The sequence below is a fragment of the Cloeon dipterum genome, chromosome 1 (assembly GCF_949628265.1).
Source record: "Cloeon dipterum chromosome 1, ieCloDipt1.1, whole genome shotgun sequence".
Taxonomy (NCBI): Eukaryota; Metazoa; Arthropoda; class Insecta; order Ephemeroptera; family Baetidae; genus Cloeon; species Cloeon dipterum.
This window is the reverse complement of record NC_088786.1, coordinates 28,688,753-28,705,303: the sequence shown is the minus strand read 5'-3', so window position 1 is coordinate 28,705,303 and position 16,551 is coordinate 28,688,753. Positions and strand designations below refer to the sequence as shown.

General features: G+C 39.6%; 5 protein-coding genes across 8 annotated transcripts in view; 4 read left to right on the top strand and 1 right to left on the bottom strand.

Moving 5' to 3' along the window:
- Nucleotides 1–6,436, top strand: part of LOC135935022 (POU domain, class 2, transcription factor 2-like) — a 48,915-nt gene extending 42,479 nt beyond the window's left edge. The window contains exons 4-10 of one of the 3 annotated variants that reach the window (XM_065477064.1): nt 183–337; nt 1,042–1,191; nt 1,565–1,819; nt 2,214–2,294; nt 2,422–2,785; nt 2,924–3,296; nt 3,892–6,436. In XM_065477064.1, coding sequence (XP_065333136.1) covers nt 183–337; nt 1,042–1,191; nt 1,565–1,819; nt 2,214–2,294; nt 2,422–2,785; nt 2,924–3,296; nt 3,892–4,204 — 1,691 coding nt within the window. In that variant the 3' untranslated portion in view covers nt 4,205–6,436. Of the gene's footprint in view, nt 1–182; nt 338–1,041; nt 1,192–1,564; nt 1,820–2,213; nt 2,295–2,421; nt 2,786–2,923; nt 3,297–3,418; nt 3,504–3,891 lie in introns of those variants that run through there. The other 2 variants (XM_065477083.1, XM_065477074.1) reach the window with 2 other exon arrangements.
- A 1,631-nt stretch (nt 6,437–8,067) lies between these two features.
- On the bottom strand, nt 8,068–9,629 carry Snapin (SNAP associated protein). Its single transcript, XM_065477119.1, has 3 exons — nt 9,436–9,629; nt 9,151–9,316; nt 8,068–8,945 (listed from the first exon to the last, which is right to left on the bottom strand). The coding sequence occupies exons 1-3, from the start codon at nt 9,585–9,587 to the stop codon at nt 8,796–8,798; spliced, it is 468 nt and encodes a 155-aa protein (XP_065333191.1). The 5' UTR covers nt 9,588–9,629; the 3' UTR covers nt 8,068–8,795.
- Nucleotides 9,630–10,073: 444 nt separating this feature from the next.
- LOC135935049 (uncharacterized) lies at nt 10,074–12,097 on the top strand. The gene is made up of 6 exons (XM_065477107.1): nt 10,074–10,303; nt 10,985–11,053; nt 11,179–11,369; nt 11,445–11,585; nt 11,646–11,711; nt 11,770–12,097. Exons 1-6 carry the CDS (start codon nt 10,192–10,194, stop codon nt 11,875–11,877), a joined length of 687 nt encoding a protein of 228 aa, XP_065333179.1. The 5' UTR covers nt 10,074–10,191; the 3' UTR covers nt 11,878–12,097.
- A 182-nt stretch (nt 12,098–12,279) lies between these two features.
- On the top strand, nt 12,280–15,251 carry rtet (major facilitator superfamily domain-containing protein rtet). The gene is made up of 10 exons (XM_065477095.1): nt 12,280–12,449; nt 12,607–12,984; nt 13,051–13,154; nt 13,209–13,367; nt 13,432–13,617; nt 13,682–13,787; nt 14,079–14,299; nt 14,351–14,459; nt 14,512–14,649; nt 14,919–15,251. The coding sequence occupies exons 2-10, from the start codon at nt 12,615–12,617 to the stop codon at nt 15,005–15,007; spliced, it is 1,482 nt and encodes a 493-aa protein (XP_065333167.1). The 5' UTR covers nt 12,280–12,449; nt 12,607–12,614; the 3' UTR covers nt 15,008–15,251.
- A 280-nt stretch (nt 15,252–15,531) lies between these two features.
- Nucleotides 15,532–16,549, top strand: LOC135934559 (probable U3 small nucleolar RNA-associated protein 11). 2 transcript variants are annotated; one of them, XM_065476416.1, is made up of 2 exons: nt 15,532–15,669; nt 15,738–16,549. In XM_065476416.1, exon 2 carries the CDS (start codon nt 15,746–15,748, stop codon nt 16,520–16,522), a length of 777 nt encoding a protein of 258 aa, XP_065332488.1. In that variant the 5' UTR covers nt 15,532–15,669; nt 15,738–15,745; the 3' UTR covers nt 16,523–16,549. The 2 variants fall into 2 exon arrangements, with proteins under 2 accessions (XP_065332488.1, XP_065332489.1); XM_065476417.1 differs by having other exon boundaries at nt 15,572–15,640.
- Nucleotides 16,550–16,551: the final 2 nt, after the last annotated feature.

The window sequence follows — 16,551 nt, the reverse complement described above, 5'->3', positions numbered from 1 at the left end:
AAAATGTCAGTGCATGTAAATTAGCTGCGACTTAATATTTTTCTCAAACACCCCTCGACTCGAGTGGAAAAAGAAAGCAGTCGGCACTCCCGAGGGGGCAGTTGTTGCGTGCCGAATGAATGATGTGACCCAGAAATTCGTTCATTTTTTTAAAACTTTCGTTCCTTTTTCTGTTGCGGCAGGTCACTTAAACGGAGGCGCGTGCAGTGATGACGAAGAAGACGAAGAAATGCGCAGCCACAGCAGAGGGTCCGTTCACAGTGACGCCGCCCCTGGACAAACCCTCGCAATCAACGAGGATTCCACAGACTCAGACCGTGGAGGAGCCCTCAACCTGGTAAGAATTGCACTTGTGCGTGTGTCATCGAACTGTTAAAAATCTCACCCTAGATACCAAGCTTGGGCATTGGACATTTCTTAAAAAAATCCAAAATTAATGTTATTCTAGTCAAAGAATGTATTGGTAGTGTTTAAACATTTGAATTCATTAAAAAAGAATTGGTTTGAATAAAATAGAATGCAAAGTCCAGTGCCTTAGAACGCCAAGTTTAAATAAAAGAGAGCAGGACGGGGAACGGAGCCGCCCGTCTTTTGTGTATGTGTGTGTAGCAACCAACAGTCTCGGTCTTAATATATATGTATGAATGTTGCATTTTAAATTGGCGACCGTGCATGTTAGTTCGATCATGAATGGAGAGTGGATTCGGTCCTCTCGGGAGAAGCCGGACCGACCGACCCTGCACCCCTTATGTGCCGCATCATTTGCTATGCGCAAAATTCCAAGACGAGTCGAGCGAGCGAGCGCCGGCGTTTAGTTTTCAAAGTTCCCTCTTTCGTTTTCTGTTTGAATGCATGATTGAGTGGTCAGCACTCTCGTACCTGCCCGCTCACTCGTGGGGCCACCTTTTTGTCCCCGTCGTTTGCTATTCATGATATTCACCCAGACTCGTAAATATCGCGCAAAAAGTTCAGCAGAGCACACACTCGCACGACCCCAGCTCCAGTCCGAGCGACAATTCAAACCCACCGCTGCTGTTGCAGGTGACGGACTCGTCGCACCGCAACTCGACGGCCAACAGCTCCCCGGTCTCGCCGTCCACCAGCTGCAGGACCACTCCGCCGCTGTCCGGCGCCGCAGAACGCAACCTACACGCAGCCCTGAATGCCATCCAAAGCGCATCCTTATCACAGGTGATTAACAACATCTCTTGATGGATAGTACCTAGTAGCCAAATCTTAACTTACAAACTTTTTTTAACAAGTTTGACCGTGATTTAGTTATTTTTGGTCTGCATCTTTTTTGGCAGTGTTGAAGGTTTTACCCGTTTAAATTATTTTATTTTAAATCCATATAAAAACCCTTTTCAATTTTATATCTTTAATGAATTGCTTGTAATTTACGTTGCAAAAATAAAATTTCATATTTATAATTAAATGCCTATTTTCATTTTCTTTTTTAAGTAAGTTAGTATTGTTAACAAAATATTTACTCAGGTCTACTTACCTTTTTGATTATTATAATTTGGCTCTTCGCCTGATAAATAACATTTTGTTTACTTCCTAGCTGATGAACTTGGGCGCTCCTAATCACGTAACGATGCTGCAAAACCAACTTGCAGCAATCTCAACCCTCCAAAGTAGCAGCAGTGCGGCGGCCGCTTTTAGCAACCTGCAGAACGCCGATCAACTGCAGGCCTTACAACATGCGCTTAGCCAGCATCAGCACAGCCTGCAGCAACAGTTGCAACAGTTTGTCCTTTTCCAACCTGGCGGAGCGTCTGCTGCCTCTCCGCAGGCACAATTTTTCTTGCAGAATCAGGTGAGTCACATTGATTAATCTTTTATTGTTAGTCTATTCATCTGGTGGTGGAGGTTCTCTCTATCTTCGCTTTCTTGCGCTTTCTAAATGCATTCTGCCCGAAAATATGAGGGTCTAGTTTAAAATCTCAATGAGAAACCAGATGTAATAAGCTTATGTAAAGTTTAAAATTATTTACCACGACAATAGATTTTTAATAAACCTCTTCCTAAATATCCTGTCCTGGTCGAGGAATAAAAACGGCGAATTTATCTTTTTTGACAACAAGGATGTAGCCTGGTTTTAATTATATTCAACTCTTCCTAAATGTTGCTTTTTAAAAAATGAAGTATCATGAAGGAATTTTGTTAGTTTTATGTAATTTGGACAAAGTTTTTTACGGTGCTATTTCTAGGGTTTGGTACCTCATCAGGGCTTCTCTAATCCTCAACCTATGCACTCACATCGTAATCAGAATCACGCTAAAGCTATGCAGGTAACACTTCCGGACAGACTCTTCTTTCAGATTTCTTCTGCATGCGTGCCCATTGTTTGACTTTAACTTAAATTAACAGGCAGCACTCCAACATGCAACTTATTTTGCGTTTGTCTTTTGGGAACAGAGTATGCAAGCAATAGCGCAGGCAGCGCAGCAGTTGCAGCAGATCCAGAAGCACCGCTCGCCCCAGCAGCCGCAGCAGGGCAGCACCCCGCAAACCCTTCCCGGCTCCAGGAGCTCCACGGCCCCTCCCCACCTCCCACAAGCGGCCACGGCCTCGCCGCAGCAGCAGCTGGCCGCCGCAGGGGGCAGTCCAGCGCACACGCACGTTCCCACTGTGGCATCGGCGCTTCACGCGGCCACCAAGGCGGCCGCCACCATGCAGGCTGGCGGCGGCTCTCTGCTCGACGGGGTTAATGAAGAAACCACCGACCTCGAGGAACTGGAACAGTTCGCCAAGACCTTTAAGCAGCGCAGGATCAAACTCGGTAAGTCATCTCATTTGCATGCAAATTGGTGATTTCAATGCCTGAAATAATTCTAAATTCCTGTCTCGCGTAAGATGAAGCTACCAATAAACATTTGTTCTATTTGACACATTTTTTAAATTCGTTTATCTGCATCAGGTTTCACCCAGGGAGATGTGGGTTTGGCCATGGGCAAGTTGTACGGCAACGATTTCTCCCAAACGACAATCTCGCGTTTTGAGGCGCTCAACCTGTCCTTCAAAAACATGTGCAAGCTGAAGCCGCTGCTGCAAAAGTGGCTTGAAGACGCCGACAGCAGCATGTCCAACCCAAACTCGCTCAACAACCCGCTGACCACGCCAGAAGCAATTGGTCGGCGCAGAAAGAAAAGGACTTCCATCGAAACCAGCGTCAGGGTGGCCCTGGAAAAGGCGTTCATGCAGAATCCAAAACCGACCTCTGAGGAGATCGCAATGCTGGCAGAGAGTCTGTGCATGGAGAAGGAAGTCGTGCGTGTCTGGTTTTGCAATAGGTAAGCATCAATTTTCAGTACATGAATTTTCCCCAAAATTCTGGTAGGCTTGAGGATTTTGTTTCATTCCAATTTAATTAATTTTCCCACGAATGGTCAAATGGATTTTTCTAATGTTCAAGACTTTGGAAGCGAATGACGAGGTTGAAATTTTACTAGTTTCTTCCCACGACTTCCAAAGAACAGTAGGTCATCTCAATTTTTAGCCTGCTTTTGATGTTAATAAATTTGTGTTTGACCAAAGTAATTTGAATGACTCTTGCTCAAACTTGCATGATTTCGCTGTTTCAAGAACAATAGGAACCTCAAGCCTACTCAACTATAATTAATAGCAATGATAATAATTTTGATGATAGTAATAAAATAAATCTGAATTAACCCTGACCAGGGAAGGCATCCTCAACAACGTTAAGCTAAAGTTAGCGATTTAATTCAGATTTATTTAAAAATTTCAAAGTGGTTTTTGTCAGTAAGGCAGGGAAGGGATAATTTTCATAATTATCATATAAAATCAATATTTCACGTTGCCTTGAAAGATAAACTTTTCTGTTGATGATCTTATCACCTGTTCTAAATGCACTATTTTCGTTTTCAGGCGGCAGAAGGAAAAGAGAATAAACCCTCCTGCCTCAGGCATGGTCAGCCCGCCACTGAGCGGCCACTGCGGCAACGGTGGCCACGGCGGCAACGGTGGCAACGGCGGCCCAGGCGGCCACTCCGCCAACATTTTGGCCGCCGCAGCCGCCTCACTGAGCTCCAGTCTGAGCCCGACGCAGTCACCACGCGGCCTGCACCACAGCATGCACTCGCCATTGGCGCTCATGAGCCACTCAGTGTTCGGCTCGGCCAGCAGCCCTACGTCGGTGATGCACCCAAATCCGCCATCGAACCAGTCCTCGAGCGACTGAGAGCGGGCCCCCGGAGGCGACCCCACGCCCCCGGCCTGGTCCTGCGGCTACATTCCGCGCATCCCCAAAGGCACCCTGTTGTTCAGTCAAGCGCCCAGCAAGTAGGATGCGCAACAAACCAAAGTAACGGTCCGACCGCCGACTAAAGAGAGACAAAAAGAAACGTTGAGGTGTGCGTGTTGGTGCGTGTACATAACAACCTAGGTAAATGTGTCAGACGTAGTGAATGTTTTTGGATTAAGAGACAATTTTAGAGGCTTAAATCAGCACTATTGAGCAAAGTGCCGTCTGGTAGCTCAGTGCTGCTTTTCACGCAGATTGCGATGGGATTTTTTCGTATATATCAGCTGTGGCTGGGAATTTAAGTCGGCTACTCAAATACAGAGTTGTGGCTAATCAGACACCTTCAAAATAACTTTCTTGTCTATGTAGTGGAAGAATCAATCACGTTAAGAGTACTTTGGGCACAAATCATCTTACCTGAGCACATTCATGATATTTTCTGTTGAATCAAGTGATATGCTTCCACTATGGAGAAAATTCTATTCTGAAACTGTGTTCCATCAATTTTATACCCCATCTATGCCAAAGTAATAGACTAACGAAACAGATGGAACCAAATCTTTCAAAAACTTGCAAGTTTTATTTTGAATTTGTCAACAAACTGGCAGTTGATATTTTTTCGTCAATTGGTACTTTGTGAGTTTTTTTAGCCCTCCAACTCCAGTAATATACACAAATATATGCACCTATTGAATTTTTGTAGTTTCATGGGTAAACGTTTCTTGAAAAATTTTTACACTATATTCTGATTGTTTTTTAATTATTAGTTATTGTTTGCTCCAGCCCAAGTAGGCCGCGGTTCATTTTGGGCTCAATGAGTCAATTTTTGGGCCGCAATACAATTCTAAAGTAACACCTGGTGGATTCAAGCATCGCCAATCTGGGTTTGACTCGTTAAGGCCATTACGCAGAGGACACTTAAATTCCCAGCTGAATCAAAAGTTTTAGTATTTTAACTCCAAGACTGCAGTTATTTCCTGAACCTGCACTAGTGCACTCTTATATTTAATTTGTAAATATTCTCCACTCCAGGTCTTATTTAAGATGCTTTTCTTCTCATTCACATTCCACTTTTGTTTTTGTCCCGAATGATGAATGTTGTCGCAGTTAAATTATTGAAGGCGTAAAATATTGTGTAGGAAAGTGTTTCTCCCCCAAAATAGTGGACCCAAAGATGAGTCATATTAAATGTAAACTCACCAAGGAATATCATGACGGATCTCAAGAGGTGAACTATTTAAGAGAAAGTGTTTTGTCGTATCCTGTTGGGCCTTGTCACATCATCCAACTGATTTACAGAGCGCAAGGTCCAACAAAAGCCGCGTGTTTATCATTATAAGCATCGTTGAGTTCCTATCCTGATTAAACACTGCCTCCGATTGGAGGCTGGTATACTTGTATAAATTTGTACTAAAGCTATCAATAAAATTAGTGTGTAAATTATGCAAAAAGATGCTACGTAATTGTGGTGGATTGACCCATATCAAAAAGTCTCACAAAAAGGGTCAGAGAGTAAAATCATGTTTTCACGTCTTGTGATTATGCAACTAATTGTTTTGTTCCACTCAATGGATCTTGTCAATGTATTTTTAATAAAAAGCGAGATGGAGGGAAAATATAACACAGACAATGCTTCCGTGTACAATAAATTTCCGAAAAAGTGAAGATGTACGCTTTTTTAACAGTTGGAAAAGCTGCAATTACGAAAATCATATCTGGGCACTCTGTACCATTATAAAGAGAGCATACACATATGCTAGAGGTATAACACTAAAGTGGATAAAACAGTTGTAAATGTTATAGAAGGACAAGAATAAATGTTTTAAAATTATATATTATCTACCTCAATTTCTATGTACATAGCAGGCAAGCATCACTTTTCCAGCATTAGTTGAACAAAGACCCAAAATGATTGTACTAGATGATTGCGATTTATTTCATTTTATCATTTCACAATTGCTACGAAGCATTACTAAAATGTGCACGTTTGAACGTTAATTTGAACAAGTCATAAAATGGGTTCGAAATGAAAAATCTCATTGTGCTAAGAAGGTAGAACTTCCTATTTTGGTTGGGATAATGACCAAAACAGGTGCTTCTAATTTTGTATCACTTTTGTTCAAAAGCAATTTTTATTGTTAAATAATAAAATATTAATGAACTATAAAACCCTCTATTTTTATTCAATCGCCACACATCCCTTTTTAAAGCTCCAAGGAAGTTAAAATTTTATCTGTTTGATTGACAAAGTGAAACACCTTCATATTCAGTGGAAAAACTTTGCAGATAATATTAAATAATATTGGACTATTATATTATCCTTTGACACAAGACATAAATGCCTCAAAAGATAACTCTGATTTAAACGATTTCAAAGATATAACATAAAAAGAAACCAAAAAGCTGAGTCGTAAGAGTTAACGAAATAATGATAAATGGTTCGCAGTACCCGCGTCTCTCACTCTAAACATTTAATTCTCCCCCACACCTTTGGATTTACCTCTTATGGAATGTTAGAAAGGTAATTTTGTTCTGTCAATGGTCATATGCCTAGGTTTCGTGGGAGTGAGCAAGGTAGTCTTTCATTCAAAGGTTTGAAATTGGTGTAAAGGAGAGAGACACCACCGTTCAAAACGACTAGGGGATCCTTTAGATAAACATCTTTTTTTTTTTTTTTGCTCTTTTTATCCCTGTCCGAGGACCGGGAAGGGCGCGCACTGCACTAGCACGAATGCTGAAACCCGGGTCCCAATAACACCGCGAACGGATAACATGGGCGCACCAGGCCGCACAGGGACCCAGCCCACTCAAGGGCCACTTGCCTCCGCACCGAGGACCGCATTGAAACGCCAAATCACGCATGCTGGAAAGGTGCAAACCAGCAAGTAGCGAGTCAGCGCCGGTGCGCCTCCCAGCCCGTTGAGCAATTTGAGCAATTCGAGTCACTAAACTAACCACTTTTTGCCATTTCTGACATTGGGTAGCCAGTATTAGATCTCCCAACTGCTCAAATACCTCTCATTGCTTTGACACTCCTGAGAGTGCCTTAACAATGCGAGCCAACGGGCTGGTTTTTATCTCTAATTATCTCTAATTAATCTAATTAATCATCTAATTATAATTTTAGTTTCTCTACCTTTTAACAGGTAAGAGAAGTTACATCGCTTCTCATAAATTAAAGTCTTGAATTAATAATGGTTTCATAATTATTTGTTGACATCTATAAGGACTAGTCCCTAGATTTCTAATTGAGCCATGGAAACATTTGCATACGAATTCAACAAGGATACGTATTTTTCGGTCAAGACTTTTGTTGAAAGTAGAAATAATATAAATTGTACAAAAATATAGCATAATATTGTGTTTAACGTCTTGTCCTAACATGTCATGTAGATATAACTTCAAGGGTGGAAATCCATAACACAACACCAAAAGAGCGTTTCTACATCGCTTACCCGAGGTTTTTTTTATAATCTTTAGCTTGAAATTAAGTTAAATTTTTTATTTATTCAAAGCCAGTTCAATACTAACTAATGTTAATTGATTTGAAAATAAAAAGATGATATCGGGACATATATGAGGGTCATAAAAATAAAATACATTTTATAAGATAGTAGTTATTAGTCATGTATTGCGTTCACTTTCCCAATTTGAGATCACATAATATTTCACATAGAAGAATGATTTGGTCTTTTCCCAATTAATTTATAAAATAGTGTTAACACATGTGTCTATTTACAAAACATTATCAAATTAAACTATACATTCTATTATTGTATTGCTGCGGACTTCCTTTTTAAAAAATAATAAAACAAAATGCGCTTTGAATCCAGTCTCTCAAGTCCAGCTCGCACTACATCACAACTGGAAGAACTGCCCATTTTCTCTAAGAGGAGAAGTCGCCTCTTACAAAGGACGCCTGGCATAGAGACATGTGCGCCAACTCTTTCAAAATTTGAAGTGGTTGCTTTTAACGATTTTGCCAAAGAAAATTTTGCAGAGACGACACAGATGAAGTCTGATCCTATACATCCGTGAAATAAAGTTTATTGTTCTTATAGTGAGTTTCAGTGTACCCTTTTAAAATCAAGATTCAAGTCAACTATGAACTATTAGAGCAACTACTTCACATGATTTAACATGTGGGGAAAAATGAAGGCATAGAAAAATTAAATAACAAAAACTTACATTGATGCTAAAAAAATGTTCAAGTTGCTACACACAAGTCTGTACTTCAAAAATATTTGTTTGATGCTGGAACGAGGAATGGAAATTTGATAGGAGTAACCATGAGATTGCTTCAGGCGGAAAAACCATCTAAATTACACAGTCTCTCAGCTGCTGGCGATCCAGAAATCTCAGTTCAACCCTCAAAATGAGCGGGCAGGCAAATTACTTTCAGGAACGCAGCTACAAAATGTAAACCAGCCCAGAAGCGCAAAGAATTGTAGGCAAATTGACTTTTACTCCAAGTCCATTTGTAGGGAATAACGTGTCTTCGGCTGAGTTGTAGATGTGAAATGACAGACTAGTGCAAAGGATCTCCATCTTTCTGCTGGATTGAAGGATTCAACTCACCAGCGACTGTGCTTGGACTTGTCACTGGAGACGGCTCTGTCAGCGCTTTTCTCCTTGCAGACTCTCTCTCGATTAGCTGGTGCACCTTGTTCAGTCTCTCCTAAAATTCAAAATTTTATTTCATATAAAAAAATCAGAAGTGTGGGAGTAAAATCTTACATCTGAATGACAAAATTTGCACTCATCTAACAAAAAACAGGCTCTTTTATTTTAAGTTTTAGTATGCGTTGCCTTCAAGATTATAGTGCTAAGGTGAGATTGCGGAAAATATTATCATTTAAGGGAAGCAAATATGAAAAATGAACCTGTGCGACTTGGAGGATGTTGCTGACAACCGTGATTCGCCTTTTCGCATTCAGAAGCTTTTTGACGTAATTTTCCAAGTCCAATGGGCACTGCTGCTCGTCAGAAATCCTCTTAATCTCTTCCGCCAAACCATCGATTTGCTGCTTAAGTTCAATCTGGCTGATTCTAAAACACAATTTGCTTGTCATATTTCGTGACAGAGATAGCAAAAAGTCGATCGACCAAAGGGGTCAAGCGCGGTCATCCGCATACAGACGACAGCCGGAATTTTCATTTTTATTTACCTGGTGGCCCGCACTCGTTCATCGAGCTGGTCGATTGTGGGCTTCAGCAAACACATGAGGCCTTCTGTCAATGCATCCCGCGTAGGGTTGTCGCAGAAGTCCTCGGTTTTGTCCTCGATAGACGTGTTTGTGCTCTCCGTGTCGCCGTCCATCGATGTTCACTCGCTTCACTCCAGGTTCACTCGATCAGTCTGTTGTTTGCGATGCAAAAGGGGCGTGACCATCATGTGTTCTCATAAAAGGTTAATTTATGAAGCTTGATACATAACGTAAACCGGTTATCTTCAATTTCACGCGTGTACATGAAATTGCCGGTAGTTTTTTTATTAGAATTGAGGATTGATGACACAATTTTTTCATATTTTAAGATATTTAAAGATTGATGTATCTTCCTTGTGAAAGAGAGACCGTTTCCGCCGAGTTACACATCTATCGCCAGTTCTTTTTCGTTCCTTACAATTAGTGAGAATCCCATACTAAAGTACATACGGGTGGTAAAAAGTGTAACTCGGTGGCGAAAACTGTAATTTTATCATACATATGTAGTGTAAATTCCCCATTCATTAATTTCCGATATTTCACTATGAAGTGGATGAAAAAAATGAAAAAGTTAGTTAAAAAAATTTAACCGGTATGAGGTATGAGACAAACAATTATTTTTGCTTGGAAAAAGCGCGCATTCATTTCTCACATCTCACTTTAATCTTCCCTCCAATCCAAAAGACACACTGTAGATGAGGGTTAATCCGTAAAATAATGATTTCCCGTGCTCTAAAATACATCGTTTTCTACGTATTCCTCATTTACATTTTCTATGGAATTGATCCATCAGAAAATGCAGAAAAGGAGGTGGATGAAATGATGTTGGGTATGTATGTATGATGCATTGTTAGAATATGTACATAATTTGACACAATAGCAATTATTTATCAAATTTATTACATAATTATTAATCTGTATCTATTTATCATGTTTGTATAATGGATAAATTACATTTTTTGCCGCTGACTAGTTTTCGCCACCCATACATATGTACATACATACATATACTTTTTTCTCATAAGAACCGGCGCCGACTCGCTACTTGCTGGTTTGCACCTTTCCAGCATGCGTGATTTGGCTTCACGGGACAAATGTCTAGCGTTTCAATGCAGTCCTCGGTGCGGAGGCAAGTGGCCCTTGAGTGGGCTGGGTCCCTGTGCGGCCTGGTGCGCCCATGTTATCCGTTCGCGGTGTTATTGGGACCCGGGTTTCAGCATTCGTGCTAGTGCAGTGCGCGCCCTTCCCGGTCCTCCGGTCCTCGGACAGGGATAAAAAGAGCAAAAAAAAAAAACCGGCGAGATGTGTAACCTGGCATTATGTAAACTGTAATTTTTCCATTTTTTATAATATGTACATAGATACATTTCAGTAAGATGTTATTTTTTATCCTTAATTTACTTAAGTACAAAATTTTGTTGGTTGTGAAATCATAAATTTTGTTCTATTGTATTTATTAAATGAATACATGGTTAATATAATATCTATGATATGTATTAAAAATTTATAGGTAATGACGTATTCTTAGAGTCGCTTTACCAAAGTGAGAAAAGTGGCTTCAAAGATCTACCCAATTACAGTAAGAACACATATATACATACACATGACTAAATAATATATTTGATAATTATTTACTCAGCAAAATAATTTCTTTGATTTTTAGAGATCTTTTTATAAACGTTATGACAATGTTTGTCTTTGCAGGACTCTGGCGAGACCAATCTTCAAGGAAAATTATTCCTCTAGAGAACCATGCCCTTTCATCAAAAGGGGCAGTTGTAGACACAGAACCTAAATTTGCTGGCGTGTTCAAGCTTCGGTTCGCAAACTTCAGCTGGGAATTACCTTTGTTTAAAATTGCCGAAGATAGCTCTCAAATCTTGAAACATGAACAGGTTTGCCCTTTTGTCATTTCTTATTGCAACTTCACTAATAAATTATGATTTACAACTATGTATTCATTACCTTAGAGAGTAAAGTTGCAACCTATTGTTTTCTCTACCAAAAACTTAATGGTCAAAATTTCGTTTCTTGATGCCAAACAAATCAGCCTAATTGCATTAGCTCTTCCCAGAGATGTATCAGGCCGGCCCACTCATATCTCTGTTGAGGTAATAAATTTACAAATATTTTTTTGAAAGGAAAGTACATATAAGAATGTTTCTTAACAGGTACAAAACGAATGGTTCAGTCGAACAATTCCCAAAACTGGATGCCTTTTTCAGTTTCCCATTGAAGTAAGGAAATATACTTTTTATTCGTTATTACTTTAATTGATTGCTGTGAAATATGTAGAACATGCCCTCAAAGGTCAAGGTAGTGCATATTAACATCAAGAATGAAAATGACAATACTCTGGTGGTGAATGGACTCGCTGTCTACGGTCCTGTTCAACAGATATGAATAAATTTTTAATTTAAATGATTCAAACCTATAATATTGTAATACCTGATTTTACAGAACATGCTTATATGCATTTTATTAAGTTGTTTCTGAGGCAATGCAGGCTGATGAAGTGTATTGCTTTCATTGTATATCTCTGCATGTCCATATAAATTAATGTTGGAAAATGCACACAAGCCTAGCTTTTTCAATTTTAAAATAATGGTTTGCGATAAATCCACCTCAATTTAATATTATAATCACGGCAAGATAAAACTAACAATAACAATACCAATTTCAATATTTAAAAACTAGAACACTATTTGATGTGAAGGAAGTGGACCCTTAAGCTCCGCCCACTCAGACAGGCTTCAGTGAAATTCCTGTGGCTGGCTGTAGAGGGCCGCACGGAACCAAAATACGCCCAGAAGACCCAGAGGCTGTTGCCCTATATTTCATTGACAGGGTTTCCACTATTTTTATTGTTAACTTGGTAATGAACTTCGGATGGGAGAGAGGAAAGAGAAAGCAAGTGGCATGAAAGCTTTAGGACTCTGAAGCTGCATCGATCTCGACGATTGTTTCCGGCACTGGTGAGTTCAACGTTTTAATTGAGATTAGTTCAAGAACAAATTTCCCGGTTTGTGTTATCAAAATTCTAAATTGTTCAGAACCGGTCCTTATCTCATTAAATATCAGCAATATGAATGTGTGCATCACGTGGATTTCTCTCAATTTACCTGATTTCAGACTGAAAAATGGTCGTAACACGGAGATCAGCCAGGCTGGCGCAGAGTGAGCAGGAAAAAGAAGTTGATAGCGTTGATGGGAAACTAAAAGGAAGTCCAGGAAAAAATGGAACACCTGTCAAAACGAATGGGACAGCAAGCAAAGAGCCCACCCCTAGCAGTGCGAAAGAAAAATCTCATCCCATGGTGTTCATTGTTTTTATTTCGCTCCTGCTTGATCTTCTGGCCTTCACCATGATCCTACCTCTTCTGCCAGCTCTGATGGAACTTTACCGTAGTAAAGACGACAGTGGACTTTTCCAGTGGCTTTTGAACAAGGTGGAATATTTTCAACAGATACTTGGAGTGCCGGATCGGTACAATTCCGTCCTATTTGGAGGTATTTAATTTCTGGGCACTTAGAATTTCACAGTTGTCTCATGATTTTTTTTGGTTGATTTTTCAGGATTTCTAGGCTCATTATTTTCTTTTTTGCAATTCGTTGCTTCGCCAATCATGGGTGCTTTTTCTGATCGTTTTGGACGCAAGCCAGCTATTCTCATTTCACTAGTAATGTTTGAAGGGAATCAGATGTTTACAAATTTTGAAACGTGTTAATTTCAGATTGGCATATCTTCATCATATGTATTATGGGCCATATCGACCAATTTTGCAGTATTCGTTTTGGCTAGAATAGTTGGTGGACTCAGCAAAGGAAACGTCAGTCTTTTCCTTGCTGTGATAGCAGATGTGTCCAATAGCGCAACAAGGGGCAAAGGAATGGTTGGTTTCTGTACTTTATACTACTAGTAATTCTTTTTTACTGATATATATATGTTATTTTCAGGCTTTTGTTGGAATCGCCTTTTCAGTTGGATTTGTTTTGGGCCCTTTGATTGGCGCCCTGTTTGCTCAGTGGTCGTACACGCAAGAGAGCCAAACTTGGTTTGTGGTGCCGGCATCATTGGCTTTGGCACTAGCTCTGGCTGATGTCTTATTTGTGGCTGTTGCATTTAAGGAGACCCTGCCAGAGGTGAAAAATTTGCACTTAAAAGTTTTAGGTTGTTAAAATTATTTTCTTGTGTTTTTTTTTTCAGGGAAAACGAGCCAAGAGCGTGGCTTCAAGCGTTTCTCAAGCGTTTGCTTACATCAATGTGATTGATTTGTTCAAGTTCAGCGCAGTTAGCAACTTGGACAAGCAGAGTGAGTGTTTTTTATACTTTGAGCTTGAGAAAAGACTTAGTTAATTTTTTTTACCTGGAGGCAGGTTATTGTATTCATCATGCTATAAACATGCAAAGTGATGCAGTTAAATTTTTTAGCTCACGTTTCATAAAAGTTTCTTGTTTTGTGGAAAAATTATGAAATGTAATTTTTTAGTAATCAAATTTGAACTCTTTATTTCAAAATGATTATCCCAGGTAAAAAACTGCACGCCTCCTAGAAGCAATCAAAAGTTTAAATAATATATTAAATTGCCAACCATTTTTTCAGGTCAAAATCGTCTCAGACGCATTGGACTAACATACTTCCTTTACCTCTTCCTCTACTCCGGGTTGGAGTTCACTCTCACATTCTTAACCTATCACGCATTTGGATATACACCGATGCAGCAAGGAAAGATGTTTGCATTTATTGGAATTACTATGGCTGTTTTGCAAGGTGGTTACGTAAGGAGGATTCCAGAAGAGAAAACTCACTGGGCCGCTCGACTGGTGCGTTGCTAATTAACGTAAATTATGATATCCTTAACTTTAATATTTCAGGGTCTCTTGTTGACTGTTCCATCCTTCCAATTTGTCGGTCTGGCTGCATCTCCAAGCCTGCCATACAGACAGGTTTTTCTTTACATAGGACTCTTCCTCTTTGCTGCTTGTGAGATGAGCATAGTCATTTCAGCTTGATATTATAATATTGAATGTTTTAGCAACTGCATTTGTTGTACCCTGCATGTCAACTCTGGCTGCTCAATACGGAAGTCATGATCAGAAAGGAAAAGTAATGGGAATATTGAGATCATTAGGAGCTCTGGCTAGAGCTTTGGGACCAGTTATTGCATCAACAGGTACTATAAAACTAATATAATTAAAACTTAGCATTTGAACAAAAGATTATGTGAGGTGATATTAAATTAGTTAAATTAAATGTATATTCTTCTGTTGATTGACTGACAGACTTATACACCTTGACAAAATTTCAGTCATTATGAGTATTACAAAGTATTTTGCAGGGTTCAAAATTTATCATTATAGATTAATCGTTGAATTTTTCAACACAATCTTATAATTATGTTAATCACTAATGCGTTGTTAAATATATATTATATACTTTCAGCCTATTGGAGTGTGGGATCATCATTTACCTACATATTTGGAGCTTGTCTTTTGACAATTCCTTGGTACCTGATTAAGAAAGCCAAATGATAACTACGCGATGTCAGTCTTCATTTCAAAACTAGAACAGTATTTTCGTATTTCTTGGTATTTTTTTCAGCATGATTACAACGATCAAACAACTTATCATTTTTACTTAAATTTTCTATATGAAATATACTTATTGTTAACGATGGAAAATTGTGATCAAATATTTACATGGCTATTGTGGAAATTGAAGCGTTTTGTAAACTTCAAATAAAATATTTTTGGTTAAAACCTTGATAAAATTGAATATTTGTATATTTTAAACTCTACGTCCTTACAATATAATTGATAAAGCCAGGACACTGATTAACATTTTAAACGCAAATGATCTGTTGCGTATTAATTGCAATGCTAAAATAATACGACCTGGTTGAATGAGTAGAATATAAATTTTGGAAATGGAAACATTTTCTTGGCTAGCTGCTAGCCGCCTATCCCGTCCAGTTCGCGCCGTCAAACGAAATATCCGCTAGATGTCACCTGGATGTCACTGAAGTTAAAGTCAGACACACCCCTCAAAACTTGGACTCGTCTCGCCAAGTCGCCAGTCGTCAGGTTATTGTTTACATCCACATGGTTCACGTGTGTGCATTCATCTTTGCTTTGAACTTACTCTACGATTAAACAATTCATTTGGTTTGATCTATTTCCCTGGACTTAATAAGGTAGCTTTGAAAGCTCACACTATATATTCCCCGATTCTTAAAAAATAAATATCACTTTTCCATTGCAGTGGTCATAATGTCGTCTTGGAAAAATGCATCGAAGGCGAATCAGCGAACGCACAGGGAACGACATCAGCCTGCTGAACGACAGCACCTTGGCATTTTAGAAAAGAAGAAAGACTACAAGAAAAGAGCGTCTGATTTTCATGAAAAACAGGCCACTTTGAAGGCGCTCCGGAAGAAAGCTTTGGATCGTAATCCAGATGAGTTTTACCACCACATGATCAACTCTAAGCTGGACGATGAGAAGGGTTTTGTTCACGTTGAGGTTGAAAAGCCACTGGATGACGTGAATTTAGCTGTTCAAGAAAAGATTATGAACTCGCAAGATTCTCGATATGTTTGCTTGAAAAGGGTTGCTGAGCGAAACAAGCTGAAGAGACTTCAGTCTGAACTTCACATGATTGACGTTGCTGAAAAAACCAAAAACAGACACCTTTTCTTCATTGAGAAAAGGAAGGACGCGCATTGCTTTGACTTGGCCGCCAAACTTGATACCCATCCAGATTTGATCAACCGAAAAACCAACAGACCAAAATTGAGTGACCTGAAGTCAAAGAAGCTGCCAGTGGTCGGTGTGAATGACGCATTGGTTTTGGCCAAAGAGAGGCAGAAGCGATACCAGGAACTCTCCAGGAGAGCTGAAAGGGAGCGTCAGCTGAGTGTGGTGGAACAAAAACTGTTGATTAAAGCCCAGCTTTTAAAGTCTGGCGACAACAAGCCTGTGAAAATTGCCGGGGGAACTAGCACGTCGGCGCCAATTTATAAATGGAAGTATGAGCGGAAGAGATAAAAGGGCAATAAAGGTGGATTAAAAACAGA

Excerpts from the sequence above, each read along its gene's own strand:
- Snapin (XM_065477119.1), bottom strand. The coding sequence starts at position 9,587 with ATGGACGGCGACACGGAGAGCACAAACACGTCTATCGAGGACAAAACC. Across the intron at positions 9,317-9,435 it reads GAACGAGTGCGGGCCACCAG|AATCAGCCAGATTGAACTTA; the intron begins GTAAATAAAAAT and ends ATTGTGTTTTAG. Across the intron at positions 8,946-9,150 it reads ACATCCTCCAAGTCGCACAG|GAGAGACTGAACAAGGTGCA; the intron begins GTTCATTTTTCA and ends TTTGAATTTTAG.
- LOC135935049 (XM_065477107.1), top strand. The coding sequence starts at position 10,192 with ATGATTTCCCGTGCTCTAAAATACATCGTTTTCTACGTATTCCTCATT. Across the intron at positions 11,054-11,178 it reads CAAAGATCTACCCAATTACA|GACTCTGGCGAGACCAATCT; the intron begins GTAAGAACACAT and ends TTGTCTTTGCAG. Across the intron at positions 11,586-11,645 it reads CCACTCATATCTCTGTTGAG|GTACAAAACGAATGGTTCAG; the intron begins GTAATAAATTTA and ends GTTTCTTAACAG.
- rtet (XM_065477095.1), top strand. The coding sequence starts at position 12,615 with ATGGTCGTAACACGGAGATCAGCCAGGCTGGCGCAGAGTGAGCAGGAA. Across the intron at positions 13,155-13,208 it reads CAGCTATTCTCATTTCACTA|ATTGGCATATCTTCATCATA; the intron begins GTAATGTTTGAA and ends TGTTAATTTCAG. Across the intron at positions 14,460-14,511 it reads ACTCTTCCTCTTTGCTGCTT|CAACTGCATTTGTTGTACCC; the intron begins GTGAGATGAGCA and ends TGAATGTTTTAG.
- LOC135934559 (XM_065476416.1), top strand. The coding sequence starts at position 15,746 with ATGTCGTCTTGGAAAAATGCATCGAAGGCGAATCAGCGAACGCACAGG.